The sequence below is a fragment of the Motacilla alba genome, chromosome 5 (genome assembly GCF_015832195.1).
Source record: "Motacilla alba alba isolate MOTALB_02 chromosome 5, Motacilla_alba_V1.0_pri, whole genome shotgun sequence".
NCBI lineage: Eukaryota > Metazoa > Chordata > Aves > Passeriformes > Motacillidae > Motacilla > Motacilla alba.
In genome coordinates this window covers 27,130,732-27,156,787 of record NC_052020.1, presented here as the reverse complement: position 1 = coordinate 27,156,787, position 26,056 = coordinate 27,130,732, and the positions used below count along the sequence as shown (strand labels likewise).

The following is a 26,056-nucleotide window of genomic DNA, read 5'->3' as shown; positions in this document are numbered from 1 at the left end:
TCATATTGACTTTCTTCTGTTTACTTGCTCAACAGTGTAATAGCAGAATTTTATACATGGAGTTTTTTGTCAGAGGGTTTGTTTACAAAGTTGATTCTAGTGGACTTATGTGGTTATGTTTGTTACAATGAAAACATCTGTGCTGCATATATTTTAGAGTGGGATTTTTTGGGTTTTTTTTCCAAGATTGAAGTTTTTCCTTCTTCTTTACCTTCTACATTTTGGAACATTTGTGCACGTGGAGAGATATGCCATTTGGTGTTTTCAGTGCTGAGCATGCAAAAATTGCCACTTACCTAGTCCACCCTGGAAATGCATTCCGACTTCCCAAGAGTTCTAATCTCAAACAGGCACAAAGGAAGGAATGTAAGAACCTGCATGCACTTACATGTCCTTTTGCCGAATTTTCTCTTCTGCATATTGTTGATTTCATTATTAAAACCATTAAAATTGCTCACATCCAACCAATTAAGTGTAAGTACTCCAAAGATCTACCATAAAGCAACAAAAGGCTGTTCAGCAGCACACATACTCCCACACACATGCAGTCAGGCTTTGGCTAAGTACTTTTGCACATTGTTGCCTACTGAGAGTAGCAATGCTCCAGTGATGGTAAATAATTAGATCTTGGCAGTCTCTCATATTTCTTGTGAATATTGCATTGCACAATTAGAGGTTACTTCTGCATTCAAACTTTGTTCTCTTAATTAGAGACATTCAGATAAGAATGGCACCAACTCTTCCTAAGCATTATGGGAGCTGAAGCAGATCCAGCAAGGGATGTGAGCTCAGCGCAAGTGAGAGAAACAGGTTTGCAGGAGTGAGAAGCAGTGCTTCTCATACCTTTGGAGATGCAGCATGAGAATGCTTCTCCATAGATATCAGCAGTGACCTGGAGCTTCAAGAGAATAGAATTTCATTTTTAGGTTCTGTTTGCAGCATTTACAGACAGTCCCCCAGCCCACATTTACACTGATTAGAGCAGGAGTCTTGATGATACGATTAAGCTTGTAAAGTTGCATTCAGGTTTTTTGTAATTGGTCAAACATAAGCACAATTCAAATATAGCTTCCATTGGTGATGTTTCATTGGCTTCAGCGTATTTACTCCAGAGGGCACATGTGAACATAATTTAAAATAAAATAAAAATAATGAAAAAAATACCCACAAAAATTTGAGTTACAGATAATTACAAGTTGTTGTTCTTTGTAGCCACAGTTAAGGAAATCATCACATTCAGTACAGCTGTAAATCATTTTTTTAACTGTTTTCTTCCATATGTACAGACTGAAGCTGCTACATGGACTTGGTGGTAACAGGGCCAAGCTTTATGCTTTGTGTTATACAAGAGTTTAAAGTAACTAGTAAGAAGATTTCTTCTTGTGTTGAAATGCATGTGCCTGAAAAACATTTCACAAAATAAAGATATTAAGCATAAGGAGAACAAGAGTAGAACTGTTTGTTTTCAATGTAAATTTGAAACAGTTAAACCAGCTGTAATGGAGAAAACGTCCTGTTAATTGACTCGCAGGCCTCCTTTCTTGGGGAGGGTATGGATATGTAACTTCAGGGTGCAATTTAAGCTTGAAATTCCAGCCATGTTCTGAGTTTAACCTTAAGCTGTGATGAAGCCACATCCACATCCAAATGTTCAGATCACTGCACTCTCTGGAATGGGTATGGACCAGAGCTGTTACTTCAGGTGTACAGCAAAACTGCATCTGGAGCCATTCTTTGCAGTAACTGTTCATTGTTCAGACAAACAAGCTATTTCCTTTTGTGAATCATCCTGGCAATCCCCAGCCTTCAGTACTGTGCAGCTGCATAATGCTCTCAGCAGTGACCAGGACTGAGCAAAGCAGAGGACGCTTAGGCTTTGCACCTTCACAAAAGCCTGAAGAGAAGAGAACAGTGCAGAGAGGAGGGAAAGTGAGGATGAGAGGGAAACGTGCAGCTGGCAGCCATCTGCTATCAGAAATGAAAGTCATCAGCTTCACAAAGCTTCTCAGTGTTATCTTTTGGGAACAAGTCCATAATTTTTTTTCATACTAGATCTCAAGCTGTCTTCATCACACTCCATTACTTATCCCTGGCAGGGCCCTTTGGGTTGCAGCCCAAAAAGATGTGTTACAGCCTTGCTTTGCCTGCATTATAGTTCACCTGAAACCAACACTGACTTCCATGTCTTTAGTTTCTCAGTTAAAAAAAAAAGGAATAAAATAAATACCCACCATGCTAAATGTATTCTCAAGCAATTATTGTAATTACAGAAATTAGCTGTTCTTACTATTTTCATCTTTTGACAGGAAAACTTAGCAAGACTTCAGAGAGCGTTTGCAAGAAAGTGGGAATTCATCTTCATGCAAGCAGAGGCCCAAGTGAAGTGAGTAATCCTGGAGCACGGAATTGCACCAGTATTTAGAGCTGGGAAGGGAAGGGGATTCTGAACAGATAAAACTTCTTTGTCAAAATCTTTACTGTGACTAAGCTCAGAAGGTGTTGGTGAATTTTAATCACTGGCAGACTAGAAACAGTAGAGAGCCAATTCTGAAGGTCTGTGCCAGAAACTGAAAGATGGGTTTAATTATCTGTACATGGAAACACTGGTCTGGAGCTCCTAAGCCTGTATTCACCATGGGACCCTGGTAATTCGCAAGCCCATTGTGCTTCTACATTTGTGGAGTATTTTTGTTTTGTGTGAATGGAAAGAACAGAATTTTGTCATCTGTCTGTGTTACTCTATGCTTGCAGAGTATTTCTGAGTCTAAAAATACTGTCACTTCCATGTGATTATAAGGGTGGTATTTACAGCAGGTATTTCTTCTCATCTTCCCTTCTGAAAGCAGTGTGAAGCCTGTTTATATTTTGAGTGTGTTTTCATTACTGCTGGTAAATGGATATGGTCTAGGGTTTGTGTACTATTGTCTACAAACTAATACCTAAAATTGAGTGTCCATTTTGTGCATGTCATTGTCACTTACAAAATGGAAAGGTTGATGAAGATGACACATGAGAACACCAGTACCAAAATGGTTCCATTGGAAGGAATTTGCACTTTCAGCATTAGATGCTAAAAAGTTAAGGAATATAACTTCTTGAAGGTGTGTCTTGAGGTATATGTTTCTATCTCTGATTAACCCTTTGGAATTTTGATAAATTCTTTGCTTAATAACACTGCAATTATGTACCATTTAAATATATGGTAATTATCTTTTAAGCTGCAGGGTAATTAAGGGATTTTTTTCCAAACAGAATAGCAGTGTTCCATTTGGAAGAGAAAATTAGAACTTAGGATAGCAATTGTACTTTCAGTTACTTAAAGGCTATTGCCAAGATTTAAAAAAAAGTGTAAGTCAAAACAAAAGTCTGCATTCTGTCTAAAACATATAATTATCACCTAAGAAAGAAATGTAAATATCATACTCATTGTGATTACTGTTGGTTGTTCATCTTTTCTTCATTCTGTTTTCTTTGAAGCATAAGCATGAACTGGCCACTATCAACTTTTTTTTGCTGGCGAGTTTCAGCTTCTTGGTTCACGGTTCATGTGATGGTTCAGTCTTCAGGTTTCCAGAAAAGCAGGGATGGAATTCACATTGTAATTTACAGTTAACTAAAAGCTTAAGTTAACTAGAAAAGGGAGGAAAAAACCCAAAAATAACTGAAAACATTAGTCCTGCTTACCAAGTTTGCTTTGTTTTCCACATTTTTTTGTTTGCACACAGGATTCCCATTGCTATACCCACATTGCTTCAAAAATTGCAGCCATAGAGCATCTAGCTGCTTTGGGTCTTCATAGTTTAAAAATGTGAAATACTGAGTTATCAGTAAATCTAGAGATAAGAGCTGACAATCTGGGTTGAGCACAAAGCGTCATTGAAGAGAATTCATGAAGCCTCCAAAGAGTCCCTTCAATTTGTGTGTGCTGTGTGGTGAAAGATTGGAATAGGCTTCACCTTCCCCCTTGGCCATGTGTGAAGGACTCACTCAGAAAAGCAGTTTTGGGCTGTCCTCAGCGCAGTACAGCAGCTGCTCTGGCTTTGTGTGGGGACAGAGCTTGTGCCAGAGCTTGTTTCTCATGTCTGCCTTTCAAGGGAGAAGTCAGCTAGTGATGCCAAACTGTGGAGAATTTGGTCTTTTTCTGGGGAGGGCTGCTCATAAACTTCCTTTTTTCTCCCCTGATACCTATCCTCTTGGTACCTTTCTAGCACAGACTTAGCCAAGGGTCACTGCCCCTCAAAAACAAAAACAGATGGGAGAGAACCTGGTGGTCAGAAATCACAGCTGGCCTGGGTTTTTTTTTCTCACTACTTTGATTTTCCTGGTGGCAGCAATGTGGGAACCCAGCACAGGGACACAGAGCTTTACTAAGTCCTGCTCTGGAAGTGGAGGCATGGAGGCCGTTCTTCCTTCCATGTCCCTGTGCAGGTAGATCTTGCAAGCTGGTGCTGACTTTCTGCTCATGTGTAAAGCTGAGTGAGGTGCCGGATGTCACTTGCTTTCTGCTGCCAAGAACTGCTTTGAACAACCTCTGGAGGCCTTTGGGCTGTGTGCTTTCAGTGAGTTGGTTCACTGGCTGCATCAGGGCTGGAATTACAGAGTTCCTGTTGTGCCAGCCCAGTCATGTCTCTCTGGAGTGAGTGCTGATTTGTAGGAGCCATGCAGCAAGCTGACCTTTGGTAACCTGTGCTCTGCCAGCATGGGGGCACACAGACAGAGGCAGTCTTTGGGTTGAAAGCTCCAAGGAGGAGTGACCACAAGAAGTGCTGCCCATGCTGTTGCTGCTGGGAATGTCTGGGATAGTTGCTCCTTTGCAATCTGTATTCATTGAGTGGTGCTGCTGGGGCATTTGGGTGCAATGGGGTCTCCTGATGAGGCCCTCAGTTCAGCATCAGCCAGGAGCCTCACCTGGAGCAAACAGGTCCTGGTGGGTCTCCTGACACAGACAAAACTACAAACTTTCCCATCCTGTCAAATCAGAGCATGGGAACAGGATACCTGGAAAAGTTTTCCTCACCAGATGAAAAACAGCTGTTAAATTTTTCCACATTAATAGAAAAATCTCTTTTGACCCATGTTGGAGTAAGCATCAGTGTTATTTTGTTCACAGCATGTGCCCTTGCAAGTGCAAGTGTGACATCACTGTACAAAAAAAGTTGATTTCTGAAAATTTTTGTCTTGGGGTTAAGAACCACAGCTAGGAACTATATCAAAGAAGAGAGCATGACTTGTACATTGACTCATACTCACTTATGCTTTGTTTTCAGAATTGACAGGAAAAAGGATAAAACAGAAAGAAAGATTTTGGACAGCCAGGAACGAGCATTCTGGGATGTGCACAGGCCTGTGGTAAAACTATTTTTGAATGAAGAGACTTTCCAGGTTTTGACAGGAAAAGTTTTATTACTAGTAAATGCTTTATGCACAAAAATATTACCCTTACAGTCACCACGTGGATTTTCCTTGCAGTTCAAAATGCACCAAGTGTCTGCAAGATTATTTGAGACATTCTGGACTTCTGTACCTATGGAACTGTTGATTTGGAAATAGGTGAAAAATATGAACTTTGGAAAATTATTTACTGGGCTTATGAAAAAAAAAGCAGCTTACTTAGCTTGTCTCAGACTTCCTAGCAAAAGCTTTCCCCTGTTAGCTATTTCCTTTTGGTGCCAAAGTTAGGAGTAAGTGAATTAAATGCTGACATGGCATCCTTGGGTATATGAAGTCTCTTGTTTAGCAAGAGTAATTTATGGAACACAAACCTCAAGGAAGAGTTTTGGACAAGATCTAATCATATATTTTATAAACGTAAGGTAGGATGAAGATTCTTAACAGAGGAATAACACAATTACCATCTCTTTTCAGCCAGGCTGTGTGAACACCACAGAAATGGACATTAGAAAGTGTCGTCGTATGAAAAACCCACAAAAAGTGAAAAAGGTCAGTTTCAGTTCCTGGTTTTAGTTTTTTCTTGTTTGGAGTTAGTTTGGTTCACTTTTTTTGTTTTCTTTTAATGTAATTCATACTTGACACCTACTGTATATGAGACTTACCCAAGAGGAACAAAAAAAAAAAAAAAAGTGTTTTGTTACTACAAGTTCTGTTTTGTTCTCCTTGGTGAATTTATTATTTCAGTTTTACCAGCAAAGTTGTACTGACTTGGTGGGTGATGGGTAGAGCTGAGAAGGGCATTAAGGATCTCTCTGTGTTGCAAATGTCTGATGGCTCTGCACTCCCATAAAATTAAAAGGAATTGGCAAAATTACCTAGGTCCATTTTTAAGAAATTATCTGGGCACAGATAGTGAGATGTTTACCTGCCTTAATAATTTCAAAGGCTGGATCATTAGCAACTTGGGTGTTTTTGACTTCTAGCAAGTTTGAGCTCTTCTGTGTGTATGAATTCATGGAATCAATTAGATTGAAGAAAACCATTAAGATCAGTGACTCAAACCCTTAACCTAACCAAGTCCTTCACTAAACCATGTTCCTGTCTTTTAAATAGTTTCAAGGATGGTGACTCAACAACTGCTCAACAACTTCTCTGGGCAGCCTTGTTCCAGTGCTTGATAACCATTTCAGAGAAGATTTTTTCTTAATATCTAAGCCTCTCCTGGCATAGCTTCAGGCTGTTTCTTCTTATCTCATCACTTGTTATGTTTTTGGGTACATAAACACTGGACTCCTGAACTTCCATAAGTAGTTAAACTGCAGCAGAGCTATTCACATGTCTATTGGAAGTTTTACTGAAAAGCAAAAGCACTAAATGAAAGGGCAAATGGTATTCCTTTCAGTGCAGGTGTCTCTCCTGAAAATGAATGGCTGCAGGTCAGTCTGCAGGTTTTTGTTTAGAGAAGTTCGTGTGACCCATTGACCTGACCTGGTTAAGCATTTCCTTCCATATGTAGTTTTACATCAAGAAATTAAATGAAACAAAAGACAGCGGCATAGAATTAGGTTCTAGTATTTTCTTTTACCACTCGGTTCATTCCCAGTGTTCGTCCTGCAAGTATTAGTGCACACAGCCTTCAGAGCTCCTAAAAATTATCATCTGCATTTAAACATTTAAAACAAACTCTTCTCTTAACATGCCTAAAGGCCTTCCAAGTGCAGGCATCAGCAAGAATGGTCTGATCTGTAAATTTTGCTCGGGGCTGAATAATTATTTACCTGTGTGGGTATAAACAGTAGGAAATTGCTGGCTTGTTACCTTACTGCTTTGCATACTGCGCTGTTCCTCCTTGTGTAACAGGAAAATGCTATAATCCCTTTGGTTTGTTCCTTGGTTCCTCACAGTCAGTGTACGGGGTTACAGAGGAGTCTCAGCCCCAAAGCCCCGTACACCTGCCCTCCCAACCGGTGCGCAAAACGACAAAAGAGGATTTCCGGAAGCAGGTAAGTAGTATGGCAACTCTTCTGAGAACTGCTCCCAGAAAAAAAGCCTAGAAAGTTACTGAGATACCAGCAAAACCAATTGTATGCTTTACCTGTCCTTGCTCCTCACATCCTTATCCTTGAGTCTCACTCATGTAAAGGATTAGTAGGTATTCATTGAGCAGTGCAGTTGTATGGTGATGCATATTATAAGTAACATTGACCTTTGAAACTGTTTTTGTTGTCTGTGGACCAGACACAGACAATAAGGCAATAATTCCAGTTCACTGAGGATGTCTGAAAAGTGGACAGTGACAAAGACGAGTGTAGCTGGGCACACGCTGGGGATGAGTGGTGAGGAAAGGCATCATTCAGTGCATGACTGTTAGACTGTACAGTCAGAGCTTTTAGGAAACTAGGAAAAAGTTATTTGGACAATCATGTCAAGGAATGACCAATCAATTCACACATCCTTGCACTGGCACGAAGAGCTCTCCCTCAAAATTACTTTGCTGCAATAAGCAGCCCTCACTGAAAGACAAAGAGGAATCACTGGATCAGCATTTTACTAATGCAGCTTTAAACAAGTTTCTTAGGCAGCCAGTTTTTGGGTGGTCTTCTGAACTAAACCTGGATGCTACATTTCTTGAGCTTTTTTAACATAGGCTGAAGAACTGGTTTATAGCAGAATGAAAGTGTGCTGTAAAATGTTACCAGTCTTGTGATGCTGGTCAGTAAGAGGAATGGGAGAGCAGAAAGTGTTTGTAAAAAGGAGATCATATTGTACCCTGAGTAGTCCTAGTAACCTTGGCCCCAAATATGTGTCTCTTGTACTTTCAGGTATGTCTTCTGAAGCTTCCCCTAGGGCTTTGCCTTTGGCAATGGAGCGTGCTATTGGAAGCAGTTAATAAGCTTCTGATACCTAGGGAAGGGTCCCATTTCCTTCTGAGTTACTTTCAAGCTGTTTGGAAAGAGAAATCAATAGTGTGTTGGGATATTGTCAGTGCATGCTGCAGAACTCATAAATTGTTAATGTCCATGTCATCTCTCTCCTCAGATAACTTTTCTGAACATGCAGATAGAGAGACATTGTTTAAAGATGTCCAAAGTAGCAGAAAGGTGAGTGTCCCCATTTTGATGATTTCCCATTCTTTCCTCATCTCCAGTTTGGCATTTCTAGAAACAGAGCAGGCAGCAAAGTGCAAAGGCTTGACCCCCTTTGTGTGCATCAATCCTTTCCCCTCCTTGACCAGCTGTGCTGCTTGTCTGCTGGCTGCTGACACTTCTGTACTCACTCTTCTGCCGCTGAGCAAAAATAGGTGAGAAATGAGGACCTATAATACTGCAAAAGAAAAACATTCACAAAAGAAAAAACCCTTGTGTGACTTGTTTCCCACCCCTTCACTCCCCTGTAGTTTATTTTTAGAAAAGTAATCCCTGTCTCAATTTGAAAATACCCTTTTTTTTTTCCTTTTTGGCTGAACTCTCAGTGCTTATCTCTTGTTAGTCTGGCACAGCTCTGGGGAAGGAGCTGTGTTTGCATTTGTTGCACATGATGTTCACATCTCTGTTCATACTGGGGTTGTAGGACCAGTTCCTGCCCCCACTTATATATATATGAAACCCTTAGAGATGTACTGGAGTTGTACCTGGACTACTCAAGGCAGTGTTTTAAGGAGTGGATTTCTAAGAAGCAAACCAAAGCACAATTTGACTTGCGGAATATTTAGTTTTGGTAGAAAAGTATGAATAGGTGAAGAACAAGCTCAATTTTAAGTGATTATAACAGTTCATTTACTTAGGACTTGTAAGTTATGCACATTTGCAGGTTAGTCACTGAGATGAAGGTAGGGATAGCCATGCTCTTCAGCAATACCACTTTTAAAGCAAAACTGTGTTGAACACGAAGGATTGGATAAGGGCTGGTTCATTCTAGAGAAATAATAGAGGAGTTTTTATTTCAACAAAACAAAATGGGAATACCCCATGAAATGTGCTTTGCAGTGCCTGCACCTGTAGTTAGTATGCATGTACTAAACCAGGTAAATTAAATGGTGTAGGCCCAATGTAAGTTCTTATTGGCTCATCAAGTTTAGCAATTAAAATGAAAGTGTGTCCAATTAAAGAGAAAATATTCAGAGGCTCCCTAAAATCCTGCATGCAATACATTGTATGATTAAAATGAGCCCATTTATATTTATGTTTTGGGATTTTGGGTCTTTTCAATTAAGAACATATACTTGTACTTTAAAAACAAAATGTTATTGTACTGAATTTATTTACAATGACCTTAATATACTGAGACAGTAATAATTTTCCTGATTTGAAAGGAGTTTATTTTTTTTCTTTTTTAATTGCTCTCAAGTTGGAGAAGAAAATGTTGCTATCAAAACCTGTGCAAAATAATAACAAGGAGAAAAGCAAATAAAATGAGAACAGTCAAATTACAGAATGACAGAATAAGATGAGTTTGAGGGGACCCACCAGGATCATCAAGTCCAACCCCTGGCACTGCACAGGGGAGAGAGTCCCAAGAGTCACCCCATGTGCCTGAGAGCATTGACCAAACACTTCTTGAACTCTGGCAGGATTAGTGCCAGGACTGCTTCCCTGGGGAGGTTGTTCCAGAGCCCAGACATTCTCTGGGTGAAGAACCTTATATTTCTAAATAATTATTAATAATTATAGAGAATAAAAATCATGGTTGTGATCTTTATTTCTTGTGAGGAGGTGTTTGGTCATGTGATGACTTTGAATATTGATTTGAATATTGACAATATTTATTTGAGAGTCTCAGAGGACTTGATGTGGAGAGTGGTGGGAAGTGCAGCCTGGATGTGGAGCATTGCAGAGCAGGTAGGAGGGAAGCAGAGGAGCTGATGAGTCCAGTGGCTTTGCAGGGGTAGGGACTGGTGAGGAGGAATGAACTTGGTTGACCTGACTTGCACAATTGCCTGAAAAAAAACCTATGCAGTCTTGAAACCCCATGAAAACACTGATTACAAGCACTAGGAACAAATTGGCTGTGTAAGGAGATGCTGTTATTATCAAGTCAATTTTCAGGCTAGACCCTGCTCTCAGGACAGTTTAGGTGACAATGTGGCAGATCAGGGTACAGGAGATGACTTCCTGGCACACTGCCTTCAACAGTCAAGCCTGACAGTGGCACCACCTGCCGATTTTTTAGTATAGCACAAAGGCACTTTCAGAGAGGATGAGGAACATAACGAGCAAATAAATCAGGAAGCACTAGGGCAAACAAGTTATAGGAATAAGATATAATTGTTTCAATAGTAATAGATCAATTGTATTTATTTTACATTAATTCACTCTGTTCTTGGGATGCCTTTGTCTGTCAGTAGAGGAAGGCTCTCCAAAGGATATCTCCAGCTTCTGTGAGATAAATGCTCACTGCTAAAGATTTTCTTTCCTTTCCTCCCTGTTCTGCTTCCAGGAGTAGATCTGTACCAACTGTGGGAACAGGCATCCCTCAGCTGCTGCACGCACCTTGGAAACTGTCTTTCTTGGACATCCTTTCTCCCCACTTGGGACCTGTGCACTGTCAGTTTTAACCACTGAGCTTTGAGAACTGTTGAGCAAAACTATCAATATATTCTACCTATTGTTTTCCCTGACTGCATTGTGCAGTGTTAGTACAATTTCATTAGACACGGCATCACCGAAATGGCTGGGGAAAAATGAGCGTCTTCCTACTAGAAGCAATCTCAGTTCCCTAGATGAAAATCTGTGCTATCCTTTCAGCTTCTCATCAAAGTTCCTGTGAAGGCTTAGCAGGCCCCCTTGATTGAGAGACAGTTGGGTTCTCAAGGCAAGCTCTGCACCTTTCAGTCAACTGTTCCTACCACCTCTTCTACCGGGTATTCTGTTTATCACCTAAAAGGCCAGGTTTGCATTTTGACAAAAATGCTTTTCCTTAGGAGTCCCCTGCCTCTAGCCTCCTTTAGACAATGAGGCAATGATTCTGCTGCTGCCATTATACTGAATCAGCAAAATGTGCTTAGAAATTCCCCCTTGTTTCATTTTTGTTTCTTTCCCCCTTTCCTTTTTGCTAGTACTTGTACTAGCACCTCTGATGCCTTCTTATTATTTTATTAGGAGCAATTCAGGTTTCACAGCAGATATCTTCTGATTGATCCTTTTTGGCTTTCTTTTCTTTTTTAACCAGCCCTCTCTTTCATTGATGTCTAAGGGACTGCTGCTGCTCTGTGAAATTGGACGCTGCTCCCTCCTCCAACCCTTGACCCACAGCAGTCATGAAATGTAATTAATGAAATGAGATGAGACAGCCCCGAGTGCCCTAAGGGGCAATGGGAACCTGCTGTGGTTACAAAAGTGTATGATTTTAATGCCTCATGATAAGAGTTAGGACAAACAAAAAGAAATAATTACTATAGAGCAGTTCAGGGAAACTTTCTGCCTTTTATGACCCTTTGTTTTGCAGGATTTTTTGATTCGCCTGCCTTTTTGAGATGTGAAGGACCAGAGGTAAAGTTTAGCTTGGACAATCACATTGCAAGTCCATTGGTTGTTCAGTATGATGAGACATAATTAACTTAGTTAATTACTTGGCACATGTAGGCAAAGAATAAAGTGCCTTAGAGTATTTCCAATCTAGACTAGAAGAAATGTCTTTTGATTTATTTCATATTTACTGTCTTTCTTTTGAAAAAATGCACCCCTAGCCCCAACCCCAGTGGAATTCCTGAATCATTTATGCAAGCAGACACAGTCCTTTCCGCAGAAAGCTCTTTGAATCTCATCCTAGTGAGGATTAGAGGCTATGTGCCTTAACTGACTCACCACGAAGCAAGCCAGTGAGTGTAAAGGCCAGGAGTTTTTCCAACATGCATATTATTTACTGTTCTCTAAGTCAATTATTACTATTGAAGTATTTTACAATAGTGCTGTTAGACTAAATACTATACCAACATAACTAAAAAATGATCTATAGGCAAAGCTTTGATATTTAGGACTATGATCCTCCAAAGACTTAAGCATATTCTTAGCTGCAGCCCATGACCCTGTTTAGGTGAGTTTCTCATAGTGCATAAATTTATGTGGGTGCAAAAGTTAGCAAAAATGAAAAGGATGAGAGGCAATAGCAACATGCAGCAAATGAACAAGATGACACACACTTCATATTCTTCCATGGCTCTCTGGGGGAAGTCCTGCCACAGCAATCCAGTTGTTGCCTCATCAGGTTTTTTGGGGGCATCTCAATAGAGAAAAGCTTGAGGAAAATGCAGCTGTTGAGGAAAATACTGCAGTGAGCTGGTGGGAGTTTGCAGAGAAATCCTTGCCTGCATCATCCCTGGGAAAAGGGTCTCCTGTGATTACGGAGAAACTGACTAATCCCTATAAATAAAAAGAAGCACGCACAAAAACAAAACAAAAAACCACCACAAAAAAACCCAAAAAACAAAACCCAACAGGATCAAAAGAAAAGCTGTACTTTTCTGACATGTGACTAAGCATTCAAACCCTTTCTTTATTCTTTTTTTTCCTTTTTTTTTCCCTGCCAGTTTAATAGCCTACACAGAGCAGTATGTGGAATATGACCCCTTTATAACTCCTGCTGAGCCTTCCAATCCCTGGATAAGTGATGATGCAGCATTGTGGGACATTGAAATGAGGTAAAAATGAATTGGTAGTTTTAACTAATGTGAGAGGTGTCTTTCCATTTTGTTTGTATGCTTTTCACACTGCCCTGTTTGGAAAGGAAGTTGTACGTCTGTACTGGAAGATTCAAGAACTTAGCTAAAGTTTATCACTCGTATCTGTGAATTATTCAGTGCTTCCACTTCCATATGGCTTGATGTATGGGATTCTGTAAGTCAGGTAATGGATGTTCTCATACCTGTTGAGCACATGCACAGACTCAGGTCTAGGAGCCTAAAGCTGTAGGATACTGCTAAGACAAACTTGTTCCAGCACATCTCATTTGACCCTTGGGAGGCTGCTCTTCCCAGCTGCAGTGCTCCAGCCCTGCTCCTGTCATGGAATCCCATGAAAGATGCTGCTGGAAAAACAGGATGAGTTATAAGTGGTGGCCATTGCTGCTGTGCAGTCAGTTTGGCACAGGAGCCAGAAGGATGTAGCTCACGTGTGATGTGTGAGACTTGGCAGGTCAGAATTGTAATAGGTTGATAGAGTGAGTTTGGGGCTCACCTGTTGGTGAACAAGCTGACTTCTCTCTGTTATGGTGTCAAATAGATGGAAAGAGGGAGAAATGTCTGGAGGATATTCAATGCCTTGCACCCCAGAGAGTTTCTTAAAAACAACAACAACAACAAAAAACAAAACAAAAAAACCACAAAACAAAACAAAAAACCAACCAAACAAAAAAACCAAACAAGCAGAACATTGCAACAGAGATCATGTGCTGCCCATGTGGTGCTGGTGCAAGGGAAGTCTGGCCTGTGTCTGTGTCTCTTGCCCTCAGAGGCTATGCACAATCCTTGTAAAGGGGCTCGAATTGTCCTGCCTGCCACTATGCCTAACAGCTCCCACAGCAAATTTGAATGGATACCTCATATTACCTTCACTACTCAATCACATCCTGTGGCCAACAACTGCAAGGGCTCAGCAGCTTCTCCAGTGTTTAGTTGCTGCCATTTGGCACCAAATCTGTACTTGGAGTTCACTTTAGCAAATCTTTGATAAGAGAATGCCAAATCTAATCCTGTGTGTTCTTGAATAATAATTTAGAGATGCTGTTGGCCTAAGAAAACTGATTCATAGGGAATCAGTGTTCCAGGAAAAGGACAAGATTTTTCCCCATTTAAAAACCAAGTAGTTTGGGATGTGAAAGTTGTTTTCACCTGCTTCTCTGGTAGTCACAGAAATCCATTATTTTCCTAACCTCTGCCCCTCTTCACATAATTTTAGTATTTTTAATATTTAGTTATTTTTTTCTTAGCTAGTTTCTCTCATTTTCTCCATCTTCCCTAGTAGGACTAGTATCAGATACAGCCCTTGCAAAATACTGCTCTGTAGAAGCCCTTACCCACAAGGTAATCCAGGCATCCATTATTTCTGCATCTGTTGACGTAGCTGCAAATCCCAGAAAAGCTGTCTGTGTCCCTGAAGAATACAATTAACCTGATGTCACAGCCTTATAGGAATTTAAAATAAATGCTTGGCTTCTGCTATGATTTCAGAGTTAAGGAAGGTGATTTTCCTGCAGATGAAAAAGAGAAAGCTGTCGTGTGGGGAGATGGAAAAACAAACAACTATGTATTTCCATTTTATTCTCTATTGTAAAAAAACTAACTGCATCTGCATCTAGTTGCAACTTGCATGAATAATTAAATGATCCCCAAGATCCCCTTGTGTTGCCTGCAAAGCTGTTACCTCAGTTAGGAGGGCAGAGCCCTTGTGCAGGAAAACAAAGAGCCTCTGACTGCCAGTGGCAAGGCTGGCTGCTGAGTATGGGCAGCTCCGTGCCACTAGAGTTCATCCTCCATGGCAGTCAGGACTCCGGAAATGCCACAGAAAGCATTCTGTTTTAGACAGCACTTTGGCCTTTTTTGTGTGTGTGCCAGAACATGGTGTTAGCTGCAAGAAGAGCAGGTACAGATCTCTGGATTCAGCAGGAAATTCCCTGAGCTTAAATTGTGCATGGCTCTGCACAAGCATGGCTTTTGTGTCCCAATGGCCAGGCTGGTTCCTGTAACTGGTAGGTTGGATCTGCACCTTTGTCTGCAGCACTGCTGGCTCCTGAGGGAGCACAGGAGGAGCCATCCTGAGAGTGCTGCTCCTCGAGTGAGGACATGCCTATCAATTTTGCTTAGCCTTTACACCAAGAGAAAATGAAAGCAGGCATTTTATTTACCCCTTTGGCTTATTTGTCTTCAGCACAGATCGCCACTGTCCCCTAAGGCTCCATGATTAGGAATCACTGTGGACATGACGAGACACATAGTTTAATAGATATGTACTGCTAACAATGGCTCTGCTGTCACAAATACAAGCAGCTGAGCTGTGTTCTAATGGTTGTCTCATAGTATGACGCCATCACACCAGAGGCTTTCAAACACTTTGTGAGCCCAGATTATGCTCTGATGCAGGCTGTCTCATAGGATCCTCGTTGGGATTCCCAGGCACCACCTCTGCCCATAGGCGTCTCTGCAACATGTCTGGCAATTCAAACAACAGCTTATGTAAGTTGGGCTGTGTTAAGAAATAATTAAGGAGAAAGGTTGCTGGTGATTTTGGGTGCCTCTGCATCTCAGTATCCCAGTTGAGACACAAAATAAAAGTCTGATTATCATGGAGAGTAGGAGAAAGATGCCTTTTAGTCTTCTGAGACCTAGGCATGCAAAAATCAGAGGCACTAAAAAATGAAAGACCACAAACCAGTAATCATTTTCGATACTTTGCCTGCACTGCTTGCTTAGTGCTTTTCTAATGCAAATGTGGATCTGAAAATCTGAAGCCAGTTCCAAGTGACCAGGCAGTACTGTGTGGGACACAAGGAAATGGCTCTGGAGCTCACCAGTGACCCAGAGAACATTGCTGGGAAATTTCTGCCTTGATGCATAAGAAATCCTAAGGTGCATTTGAGGAGATATGCAAGAAGTGCATAATGAATAATCATTTAGGCATGGTATGCTGTTCTTCCAAATGAAACCTACCAGAAATTGCTCTGAAAATCATATCATTCACATTCTCTCTTATTTTGCCATGTATGTAGCACCCAAATAGTGTCCTTTAATGATTCAAATGATGTAATGATTTAAAGTCCTCCAGTTGCTTTAATGATGATCCTGGTCTTTATAGGTTTTTTTCTTATTTGCTAACTTGTATTTCTGAAAAATCTTGTGAAAAAAACATCTTCCTCTAATAATCTTCCTCCCTTCACTTAGCAGAAACAGCAGCAGCTGCTCAGACAGCAGGCAGAGATGCACATTCCATCTGTTTTTCCCCTTCTCTCTCCAAACAGCAAAGAACCTAGTCAGCAGCGTGTGAAAAGATGGGGTTTCTCCATGGATGAGGTGCTGAAGGACCCAGTAGGACGAGACCAATTCCTTCGTTTCCTGGAATCAGAATTCAGCTCAGAAAACCTCAGGTGAAACCTTTTCTGACGTGACTAAATGAATGGGCCTGATCCTACTCTCTTGCATAGGTGAAGTGCAATGTTTGGTGTCTTGAACTGCTAAAAACACCCATTTGAATAAAGATGAGAATGGCAGGGTTTGGCCCATAGCGCTGCTACAGACGCCTATACTAGACCTATGTGGGTGATCTCAGGAGCAGTGTTTAGCAGATCCAGTGTTGTCAGGTATCTTCTGCATGCAAGGGCTTGCAGACTTGCATGATGTGATGAGATGCAGCACATCGCTCCTGAGCCCCCTAACAATATACAGGATTTACATGTATCTGTGTGGCAGGGCTTGTGGGAGGGAAACAGTATGGACATCATGTGGCTAAGAACTTTGCAGTTCTTAGTTGCAGTCAGGTTTGCAACAACTAGTTTTAATTTTGGCATGTGCTAACTATCCAGCAGCTTGTCTCACCTTAACAGGACTCTCTCTGTGGGGATTCTGAGTATCTGACTTCTAGATGTGAAGACGTTGAAACATTATGTAGATATGCACGTGATTCTACATCAGGCTGAGAGCCAGCAAACCCCACTTTTTTACTGAATAACACTACAGAGGTGCTTTTGTGGAGCTGTGGTTGTGTCTCTGCACAAGGATGGGTAAAGGGACAGGTTCTTGTGGAGTTTTTTGGGGCAATCGTGTTCCAGAAGGCTGAGTGAGCATTTGCAGGGAAGGCAAGAGAAGCTTGCAGGTTCACTGGCAAAACTGTACCTGCTCTTGGGCTGAGGAAATCTGCTGTCAGTGATCACACAGTCAATCTAGCTTTGGCCTTTGGTCATAGTGAGCAGGCTTGATGTTCTCTTTTTACAGCAGATAACAACCTGACTGCACAGCCTTTTTTAGTTATGGTTTTTTCATTCTTTTTCATTTAGAAAATAAAAGACATTACTGAAGCATGTGAACAATTGTCACTGCTGTGCAGTTGGCTAGCCTGCAAGATCTGAAAGAATTCCCCAGAAAGTCATTTTTAATGACATTGGAGCTTACCATCCTATTTATCAAGTTTCCCTGTCCAAGGAGAAGTACAGAAAGCATGCCAGCAGCAAAACAGTGAAAACTCAATGCACTTTATTGTTTTGAAAAATCTGAAAGATAACCTGTAAGAAAACAAGGGAGTGTTACTAATTACACAAATGAGCTTGAAATTTTATTGCTAAACAGGTACTGAACTTGCATATGCTTACTGCAGTTATGTACAGCGGCACTCATTTGCAATTAAATTGTAGTGATGAAGTGCAAAATTAATATACTGTATTAAAATACTCCTCAAATTAGTGTTCTGAAATTAATCTGGAGTTGTGCTAATGAAATCCAGCAGGTTTTATGACTAGTGTCTGTCCCCCATGTTCACCCTACTCAAACAAATGGAGAAAGTTTGATTATGAGAAGGCAAACTTGTACCTTCCTTGGTCAGTCGGAGCTGCTCCTCCTGCTGATGCACATTCTCTGTGACTTTGACATGCAATGAAGGGAGGTGGCAAAATCAGTGGGCTGGCATAGGCAGGTTAAATCCTGTCTCCTTTGTGGAAGACGTTGGCATCATTCTTAGTATGGGAACTCTGCTATCATTCTTATTGGTATCATTATGATGGTATTGGCTTACGTGGTATTATTATCTCATATTGAATACATTAGCAAGCCTGCTTAAAGCTTTGAATAAAAGGATGCAAAGGCAGAAATATTAATGAAAAAAACTGGATTAGAGTGAATTATTAGCAGTGATGCTAGAGAGAAGGGTTCAGGTGAGGCAGAGAAAGCTCCTTAATTCTCACTAGGCATATGTACCATAAAAAAAAAGCAACTGCTGGATGCTTACACATGCAAGCAAAATCTAAGTTACACTCAACAGCAAAGTTTGGATCGGCCGCACCTAAGCTGACAGCTCAGAAGCACATGCTTTCTTTTTATGAAGTATCCTTTTAGAGAGAGAGAAGAGAAGCTGAAGAGGAGTCTTTGAATCACCTGAGAAGGATTTATTTCAGCTTTAAGTGGAAACAAAACTAAAAGCACCTAAATTACGCTAGAAAGTGCCTGTCTGTTTTTATCATAAACCTGGAGAGACTGATTCAAATGAGTGCATGGCAGGCAACTACAGTAAAGTGAGACACATCCCACCCAAACCCTGGGAAGGTGTAAGAAATTTTCTGAGAGCACAGCATTTAGGACCTTGCTAGAAAAGTAAAATTCAGAATAACAAGAGTTAATCTTCTCTGGACTCTCTTCCAATAACTACCCAGACATCTTGGAAGTGTTGCAGCAGGGATGTGTTATCTCTTGGGAGTGTCAAAGGATCTTGGGAGTATCCTTAGGATTAAGGCTGGCTGGAGCCCTATAGGCTGTTGAATTGAAGGCAGATAATATATTGAATTTAAGGCAGATCTGAGAAATTGACTGCCGGAAAACCTAGAAATTCATGGTAGCGCACAAAAAGATTTTGTGAAGTGTGTGCTTGAGAATGCCTTGAAATGAATGTAATTCAGTAATGCAGCAAGGGGACCAAATTCAGCTCTCATACCTTGTGGTGCGAGTCCCAAATCACAGGGCTGATGGTGGTGTGGTATTTCCATCTCTTCCTAGCTGAGAAAAATTGGCCCCGGTGGGGGTCTTGGGTGAGGCACTGCCAGAGATAGCAGCAGACTAGAGTCGATGACCTCCCAGATCACCTTCCAGCTGTGTGCCTGTGTTCTAATAAACTTGCAGGATCTTGTCCACCAGTCTCCTGGGCTCGGCTGAGCCCTGTAACTTACTTATTTATTGGCTCTCCATTATTTATGTGGGAGCAGGAAAGCCAGTCAGTTGGGTATATTTCTCTCTGTTTTTATTTTAACTCTTTTCCTTGCTCTGTTTTCTTTCTCCTCTCTGTTGTTATCTTTCAACTACTTTTTTTTTTTACTTGGGTGATTTTTGAAGTACCCAAAATATAGCTGACAAAATGCCAAATTTAAAACAAAATAAATAAGGTTAAGAAAAGAAAGGGCATCAGAGAGTTATGATACATTTTTTATGACCTGGGAACCTTCTGAGACATCTTGAGATTGCTGAGATGTTCATTTAGCCGGTGGATTGAATTTTTTTTCCCCCTTAACTTTTAAGAGTGTCAGCTGGAAACAGCAACGTGGGAATATGGGACATGGGAATTTCCTTTCCAAAGGGAAAGGAGGCTGCACACCTGTTTATAGACCTCAGTGGGAAACACGTGAGACTTTGTGGGAATGCACTGTGTAGCTGGCAACGCATGGATGCAGGCGCCCTGGGCCCTATTGCTTGTGAGCATATGTTGAACATGGAGATCGCGGGAGAGGAGTTTTACCTGCAGAAAGTGTTTATAGCTTACATGACTCCTAATGGTTGAAACTTGTTGCCAGGTTCCCCCCCTCCCCCCCAGTTTTCATCAGGAAAGGAGAAGTTCAGACGGTAAGGAGAGCTCATATATGCAGTAAACGTGTTCTGAATAAAGAACGTTCCCCCAGCAGTTCCAAGGCAGTGTCAGCGCCGGAGGGCTAAGCGGAGTGCGGGGCAGTGCTGGGTGGTGCGGGCACTGTCGGGATAGCGCGGGGCAGTGCCGGGATAGCGCGGGGCGGTGCCGGGCAGTGCCGGCAGGCGGCGCCGTCGCCCCGCGCGGCGCGGGCCCCTCAGCGGGCCCGGGCAGGGCCGCACGGCGGGCACTGCCCACGGCCGGCGGGCGCTGCCCCGCGGCAGCGACAAAAGGGCTTTCCTGCCCCACAGCGCTGAAAAGACTTGCAGCAGAAGGAGGCACTTGCACCGTGGACGCCGGCGTGCACCGCGTGGGAGGGAAGGGGAGGAAGGGCGGTGAGGGGGAGGCCTGCAGGACGCTTGCCCCGTCCCCACCGACACTGCGGTCTCCTTGGCAGGTCCCCAGTGCCCCAGCGTGCAGCTTTGCAGCATCTGCCAGCCCCCGGCTTGCTCACCGAGGACAGATTTTTGTTGGTCTTGGCCATGCCAAGCTCACCGCGCCAAGGATCTGACCATTAAACAACACAAAGATGTGAATATTGCCCCTGTCTGAACTGCGTTTTGATTTTTATCAGTTGCTTTCATTCATTTCCTGCCTGAGATGTTTCAAGTTAGATCTTGGTGAATGGAAGAAGATTTGTGGATGATTGGAGATGTGAGACCGCAGGGGCATGGGATACTGGCATGGAACTACTGAGGCAAGGAGAGAAGTGTGCTTGAGTTCTGACCTCACACAGTTGCTTGATGAATTCCCTGTCAAGCTAGGGGTATTGCGTCCACCCCCAAGATGGGGATACAGCACTGCCCTTACCTTGACTGTTGATTCTCAGTTTCTGGAGTCATCCATATTTTGCCTCCTGATTAGGATTTAAAATTAATTTTTATTTTACAGTGTACCTCAGAAGCAGCCACTCCCCCACTACTCACCCTGTCCTTCCTTAGCAGCCTTTTCACTGGGGGACATCTTTCAACAGCAGTGACCAAGCACCTCTGCAGTGCCCTGCAGGGGAGGCAGAGCACACATGCAGAGGTCCAGGAGCTCTCTGTGCCTTGGGGGAGCTGTGGAGGATAAATGCCATTGTGGGATATCTTCTGCAAGTGACAGCAGTTCAATTACAAGCTGGATGAGGCTGAAATAGTTTTTGCCACTGACAACACTTTAGGACACCATATTATCAGCCTTCTTCAGTCCTTACATGCTGTTTTATAAAGGACAAAGAACCTGTGATCAATGCTGCTGTTCCCTCTGTGCAGACAGTCGCTGTGCCAGTCCTGCTCTGCTTAAAGGGCACCTGTGGAGAGGACACACAAGGACATCTCCCTTCTCCCCTGCCCTGTGCAAAGGTGTCCACTGGACATCTGTCTCCTTCAGAAAGAGAGGAGGCAATGCAGGATTTTCACCTGACTCCTTGTGAACTTGGGGCTGGGCTTGTGCTTCAGAAATTGCAGGAGTGATTCAGGGAGTGCATCTGCACTTCATAATTGAGCAGAATTTCCAGCACAGACATTGTATGTCGGCTCCTTTCCTAAGCAGAAATACCTGCTTCTCCCTTGCAAATGCTATAAATCCCATAGGAAGCCGTGCTTATGCGTTGGCTTCAGGTTCATTCCTTGTGGCAAAGAATTTGCCTTGGAGTTGAAGCTGTGGGGCTGGGTACCCCTCTTTGATGTTACTTGATTTTCAGATGCCAGCTATAGTGAATAGCTTTGAAATTTTTACCAAGACAAAACTGCCCTTTGCCTTGAAGAGGACATCCAGCCTTGGGCATGAATTCACAATTGCTTGCAGTAAAAAGAGCTTGTTCTTGTTACTGTCAGGTTGGTCTGGTTGGTTGGTTTTCAGATTGAGCCAAATGGTTATTAAAATGGATGGTGCTCCTGTTCTGGCAAGCTGTCACTTCGCAGCATTCCCAGTTCTCTCACAAGTGTGCTTTCCCAGCCCGCCTCCCCAGCTCCAGGGGCAGAAGATAAGCCAGAAGAAAAGGTTCTCTCTAGCCAAGTGTTTGTCTGAAGTGTCCCAGCTACTCTGGAATGATTAGCATCTTTTCTCCCTATGCCTTTTCTGCATTCACATGTTCCTATTACATCTGAAATTGAATGATAAAGTATTTTCAAATAACGGAAGCCACATATGGCATCAGATTACTGTGCTGTGAGTGCCACCCTTTATTCTCTGCATGCGTGTGATAAGTGGGGGTGTCACTGCTCAAATTACAAGGGAGGATATCAGGTGCACTTAAACTCTCAAAGATGGAAAAGGACCAACCATGCACAGTCCTTCACCAACCCAGATACTCTATTTCAGTTCATAAAATCAAATGTCACCTTGTTAGAACCACAAGTATGTGACTCCAAAGGTACTGATGTAGTGTTGGAGTGTACCCCAGTGTGTTTTACTGAGCCTGTCAAAGAAATTCAGCTCTCGAAAACCATATGGAAAAGCCATATGAAGGAGTATTATCAAGTGGCTTGGGTGAGTCATGAGGCATGTGGCATGAGGCCCCCTGATGGTCAGGAAGAAGCAGCAGACGGGCAAGGGGGATTTAGCCTGGCCTTGCATGTAGTGTGGATGTCATTTTTTTCCCCAAATTGACTGTTTGCCTCTATTGCAGGTAGGATACCAGGCTAAATGGGGTAGCAGACTCATTTGCTTGCAATAACACCACCGATTCCAGGGTGTTTAGGTACTGCCTGCAGCCATTAAGGAAGCTAGAGTCGGGAACAGCACAGGAGTCACCAGGCTGTTGTCTCCTCCACCCACCCTCACTGCCATCGGGATTTTTGTCTGGGACAGACTCTATCTTCTTCCTTCCACCATGGAGGAATACTTGCCTTAGTGGCAGCATACTGAAACCACTGAATCATTTGGGGTGAGAAATCAGGACTTTAGTTACAGTTCAACTGGTTTATAAGGGAGACACAGGATTTTCCAAGTTGTGCAGCTCTTGCGGATGCCCTGAACAAGCAGTGACCCAGACAATCCCCGTCCCCTCTGCACAGACTGCCCAACAGAGGGAGAGTATAAGAGCAGTGCAGGGCAGGGATGGCCAAGGTGATCCCTGCACTCCTTGTCACTTTGGACAATAGGCACCTTTGCCAGGGGTTAGGAAAGAGCTGGCTCTTGCAGGTGGCTGCAAGGGTGCCTTTGGTACCTGTTTGCCCCATAGCCCTCAGCACTCCCTGCAGCGCACTGTTGTGCTTGCTCAGCCAGGTTGAAGGGCCCAGGTACTCAGGACAGATAACCTTCAGGCATACCTTCTTGCTGGAAGATAGAGTTGGCCAAAACAAAAGGCTACTGTGCACCGTGCATCTTCTGAATTAATCACCTGAAAGAGCATATCTATTTCAGCAATAAACAAAACTAGCACCACCAACAAAATGTCTTTTCTTTTTCCTAGGATGAAAGACAAAAGACATGCATGTCACTCTTGCAGAATATTCTGTGGTCTTTGTTTTCACAGATCAAGATATGGATTATGTCCTTAGTCATCAAGGGGATTATCTTCTCAGTGTTTATGAACTTACTTTAGTCTGTAAACATAGCCTAGTCAAGAAAATAACCCTGTAAAATTGGAGTATGGTATGACAAGAGTTATCTTTTCTCATGGCATCTATCTGAATGCTGCTCAGTTTAAAAGTAAAAAAAAAAAAAAAAAATCTCTACATGGCATTGTTACAACTTCACACTGGAACTTACATGAATGTTAAGTTTGTTCTTCACTTTACATCCCCTGTGGGTGACCAATCCTGCAGGCAGGAATGACCAGCACATTGCAGTGGGGCTGTGGGAGGCAGAGTCTGCTCCTGTCCTCCAGCTGCATAGCTCTGGAGGTTTCCTGTTTGCCTGCCTAATCTGACACTTCTGCAGGGGCAGTTTGAATAAGAATGTATCACTTCTTAAAGTCAGCGTTCTGATCTTAGCCAAAATGAAAGGGGTTGGTGTAAAGTACATCACCTCTTCCCCTTGAAATCATGCTAACATGGAGAGTCTTCGGTGGATTCTAATAGATGCAGGATTAGGTTCTATGTCTGTTTTAGGACTCTGCCTAGGCTTATTCCCAAAATGTTACCTAGATTTTTGTCTTTTTCTCTTTTCTGCCCTTTTAATTTTTGCCTCGTACAGGTTTTGGTTGGCTGTCCAAGATCTCAAGAAACGACCTTTACAGGATGTGACCACGAGAGTGGAAGAAATCTGGCAAGAGTTTCTAGCTCCTGGGGCCCAAAGTGCTATTAACCTGGATTCCCACAGCTATGAAAAAACAAGCCAAAATGTCAAAGACCCAGGGAGATACACATATGAAGATGCACAGGTTAGTTTTTGGTTTTATGGAACTACTGCTAATGAAACTCAGTTTTAATATGATATTCCACTATCACATTGTCACTGCTCACTTGTAAGAAAAAGGAGATGCACAGTTTGAAGTGACTTTGAGGATATCTATTCAAGCTGGATAAATGATATTTTCATTGAATCTATCTGTTATAACAGGCTAAGCCTCCTCTGGGAACAAATGTTCCAAAATCTACAAGTCTGCAAGGCACTGCATGCTGGAGCCGTGTCTCAGAGAAAGCACAGATGAAAAAGTGCTATACAGTTCAGCTTGTCTGTCTGTGCTACCTGTCACCAAAGTCTGGCATATTTACAGAATGGCCAATGTCATATCAAAACCCTGGCTAATACACTTTTTCTATATTTTATTTATTTATAGCTAATTATATCCCCCTGCCAAACCCCAAATGCAGCAGCTCCCTCCAACACAGCTAGAAATTTGTCTACCAGACAATACCTTAGAGTAATGATAGGACAGTAGGCAATGCAGGGAGCTTAATCCTTCCCTCCTAGGGCTCCAGATTTATCAGGGAAATTTTACAGATAAACTGTACATGGAAAATGCCTTGAGGAAAACAGATAATTTGAGAAAAACTGCTATAAGCAAGGGTAAAGCTGCATAACCTCCTGGAAAGTGAAAATATAATTTTCTAATTTTTAAAAAAGAAAAATGAAGAAGGGATCATTTGGCAAATATTACTAGGGACACAATTAAAAGATATCCTCCTCATAATAATTTTTATCACAAGATGTAGTAAAACCAGCAAATTAAAAGAATTTCTGGATTTGGGGATTTTTTTTAATTGGCATTCAAAGGCAATTCTTCAAAATACTCCACTAACAAAATACTTTCATCTCAGGGGAGATGTTGTGGACCACTTATACAAGGTTAGGCAATGAATTTTTCAAACCAGCATCAAATACGCTGTTTTCCTGAATGCAATCTTCCTCCTTGGGGCCAGCATAGAAGGAATGTACATGAAGTTTCAAGGCAGTCCCCTGTGAATATCAGGCAACTTAAATGCCCTTTCTAAAGCTGAGAGGTACAGGAGTGTGAAGACATTCTGGATAAGATGTATTCTTTGCTTTGCAGTTGTAGTGAAAAAGAACTGCATGCATCACCTGAAAAAATGATGATGGCAAAATGCAGGCTAAAGTAGATAGGTGAATAAGGGGGGAATTGATTAAATTGATAAGTAGAAGTACTAAGAATAAGATGAATGTTTAGGTGATGAGTATTTAATTAGAAGAAGACACAGAGGATTTAGCCTTGAACTGATCAGTTCACAATGTAATTGCCATTCAAAGGGGAGTTGATACAATCAAGCTGGAGCCCTGGCAGTTAGACTGTAATTTCAGCTCCTTGGGTTAATTTTATTTCAGTGGATTTTTACACTGACAGATCTCTTCAATTAATCTGTTGTGGTTCATGGACACAGAAATATGAGGCAACGGTAGACCTTCAAGGACCATCTATGGTTATCTTGGAGATTGAATCTATTGAATCCTCAAGAGAGGATAGCACAATGTGGAAGGTGAACCCAGTTAATTTCTTGGGCAGTGGACTTCTGGTAGCTCTCCAAAGGCCAAGCAAGCTGTTTGTGACTGCTTGACTGGATAGCTGAAAAGGTGTTCTAACACAAGCACGAAGAAGCAGGACATTGCTGAAGATTGTAGTGCCCTGGTAGAGTTTTTACTGGCTCATCCTGGAGAAGGGATGTTTTTGTTTGCACACCCACTTCATGGGAGCCAAT

General features: G+C 42.1%; 1 protein-coding gene across 4 annotated transcripts in view; it reads left to right on the top strand.

The window, feature by feature from the left end:
• RGS6 (regulator of G protein signaling 6) overlaps positions 1-26,056 on the top strand; it is a 257,978-nt gene that overhangs the window by 190,923 nt on the left and 40,999 nt on the right. For 3 of the 4 annotated variants that reach the window (XM_038136985.1, XM_038136984.1, XM_038136983.1), the window contains exons 8-15: positions 2,307-2,383; positions 5,268-5,349; positions 5,866-5,940; positions 7,296-7,394; positions 8,431-8,492; positions 12,917-13,027; positions 16,339-16,464; positions 24,096-24,282. In XM_038136985.1, coding sequence (XP_037992913.1) covers positions 2,307-2,383; positions 5,268-5,349; positions 5,866-5,940; positions 7,296-7,394; positions 8,431-8,492; positions 12,917-13,027; positions 16,339-16,464; positions 24,096-24,282 — 819 coding nt within the window. Of the gene's footprint in view, positions 1-2,306; positions 2,384-5,267; positions 5,350-5,865; positions 5,941-7,295; positions 7,395-8,430; positions 8,493-12,916; positions 13,028-16,338; positions 16,465-20,370; positions 20,515-24,095; positions 24,283-26,056 lie in introns of those variants that run through there. The other variant, XM_038136987.1, reaches the window with a different exon arrangement.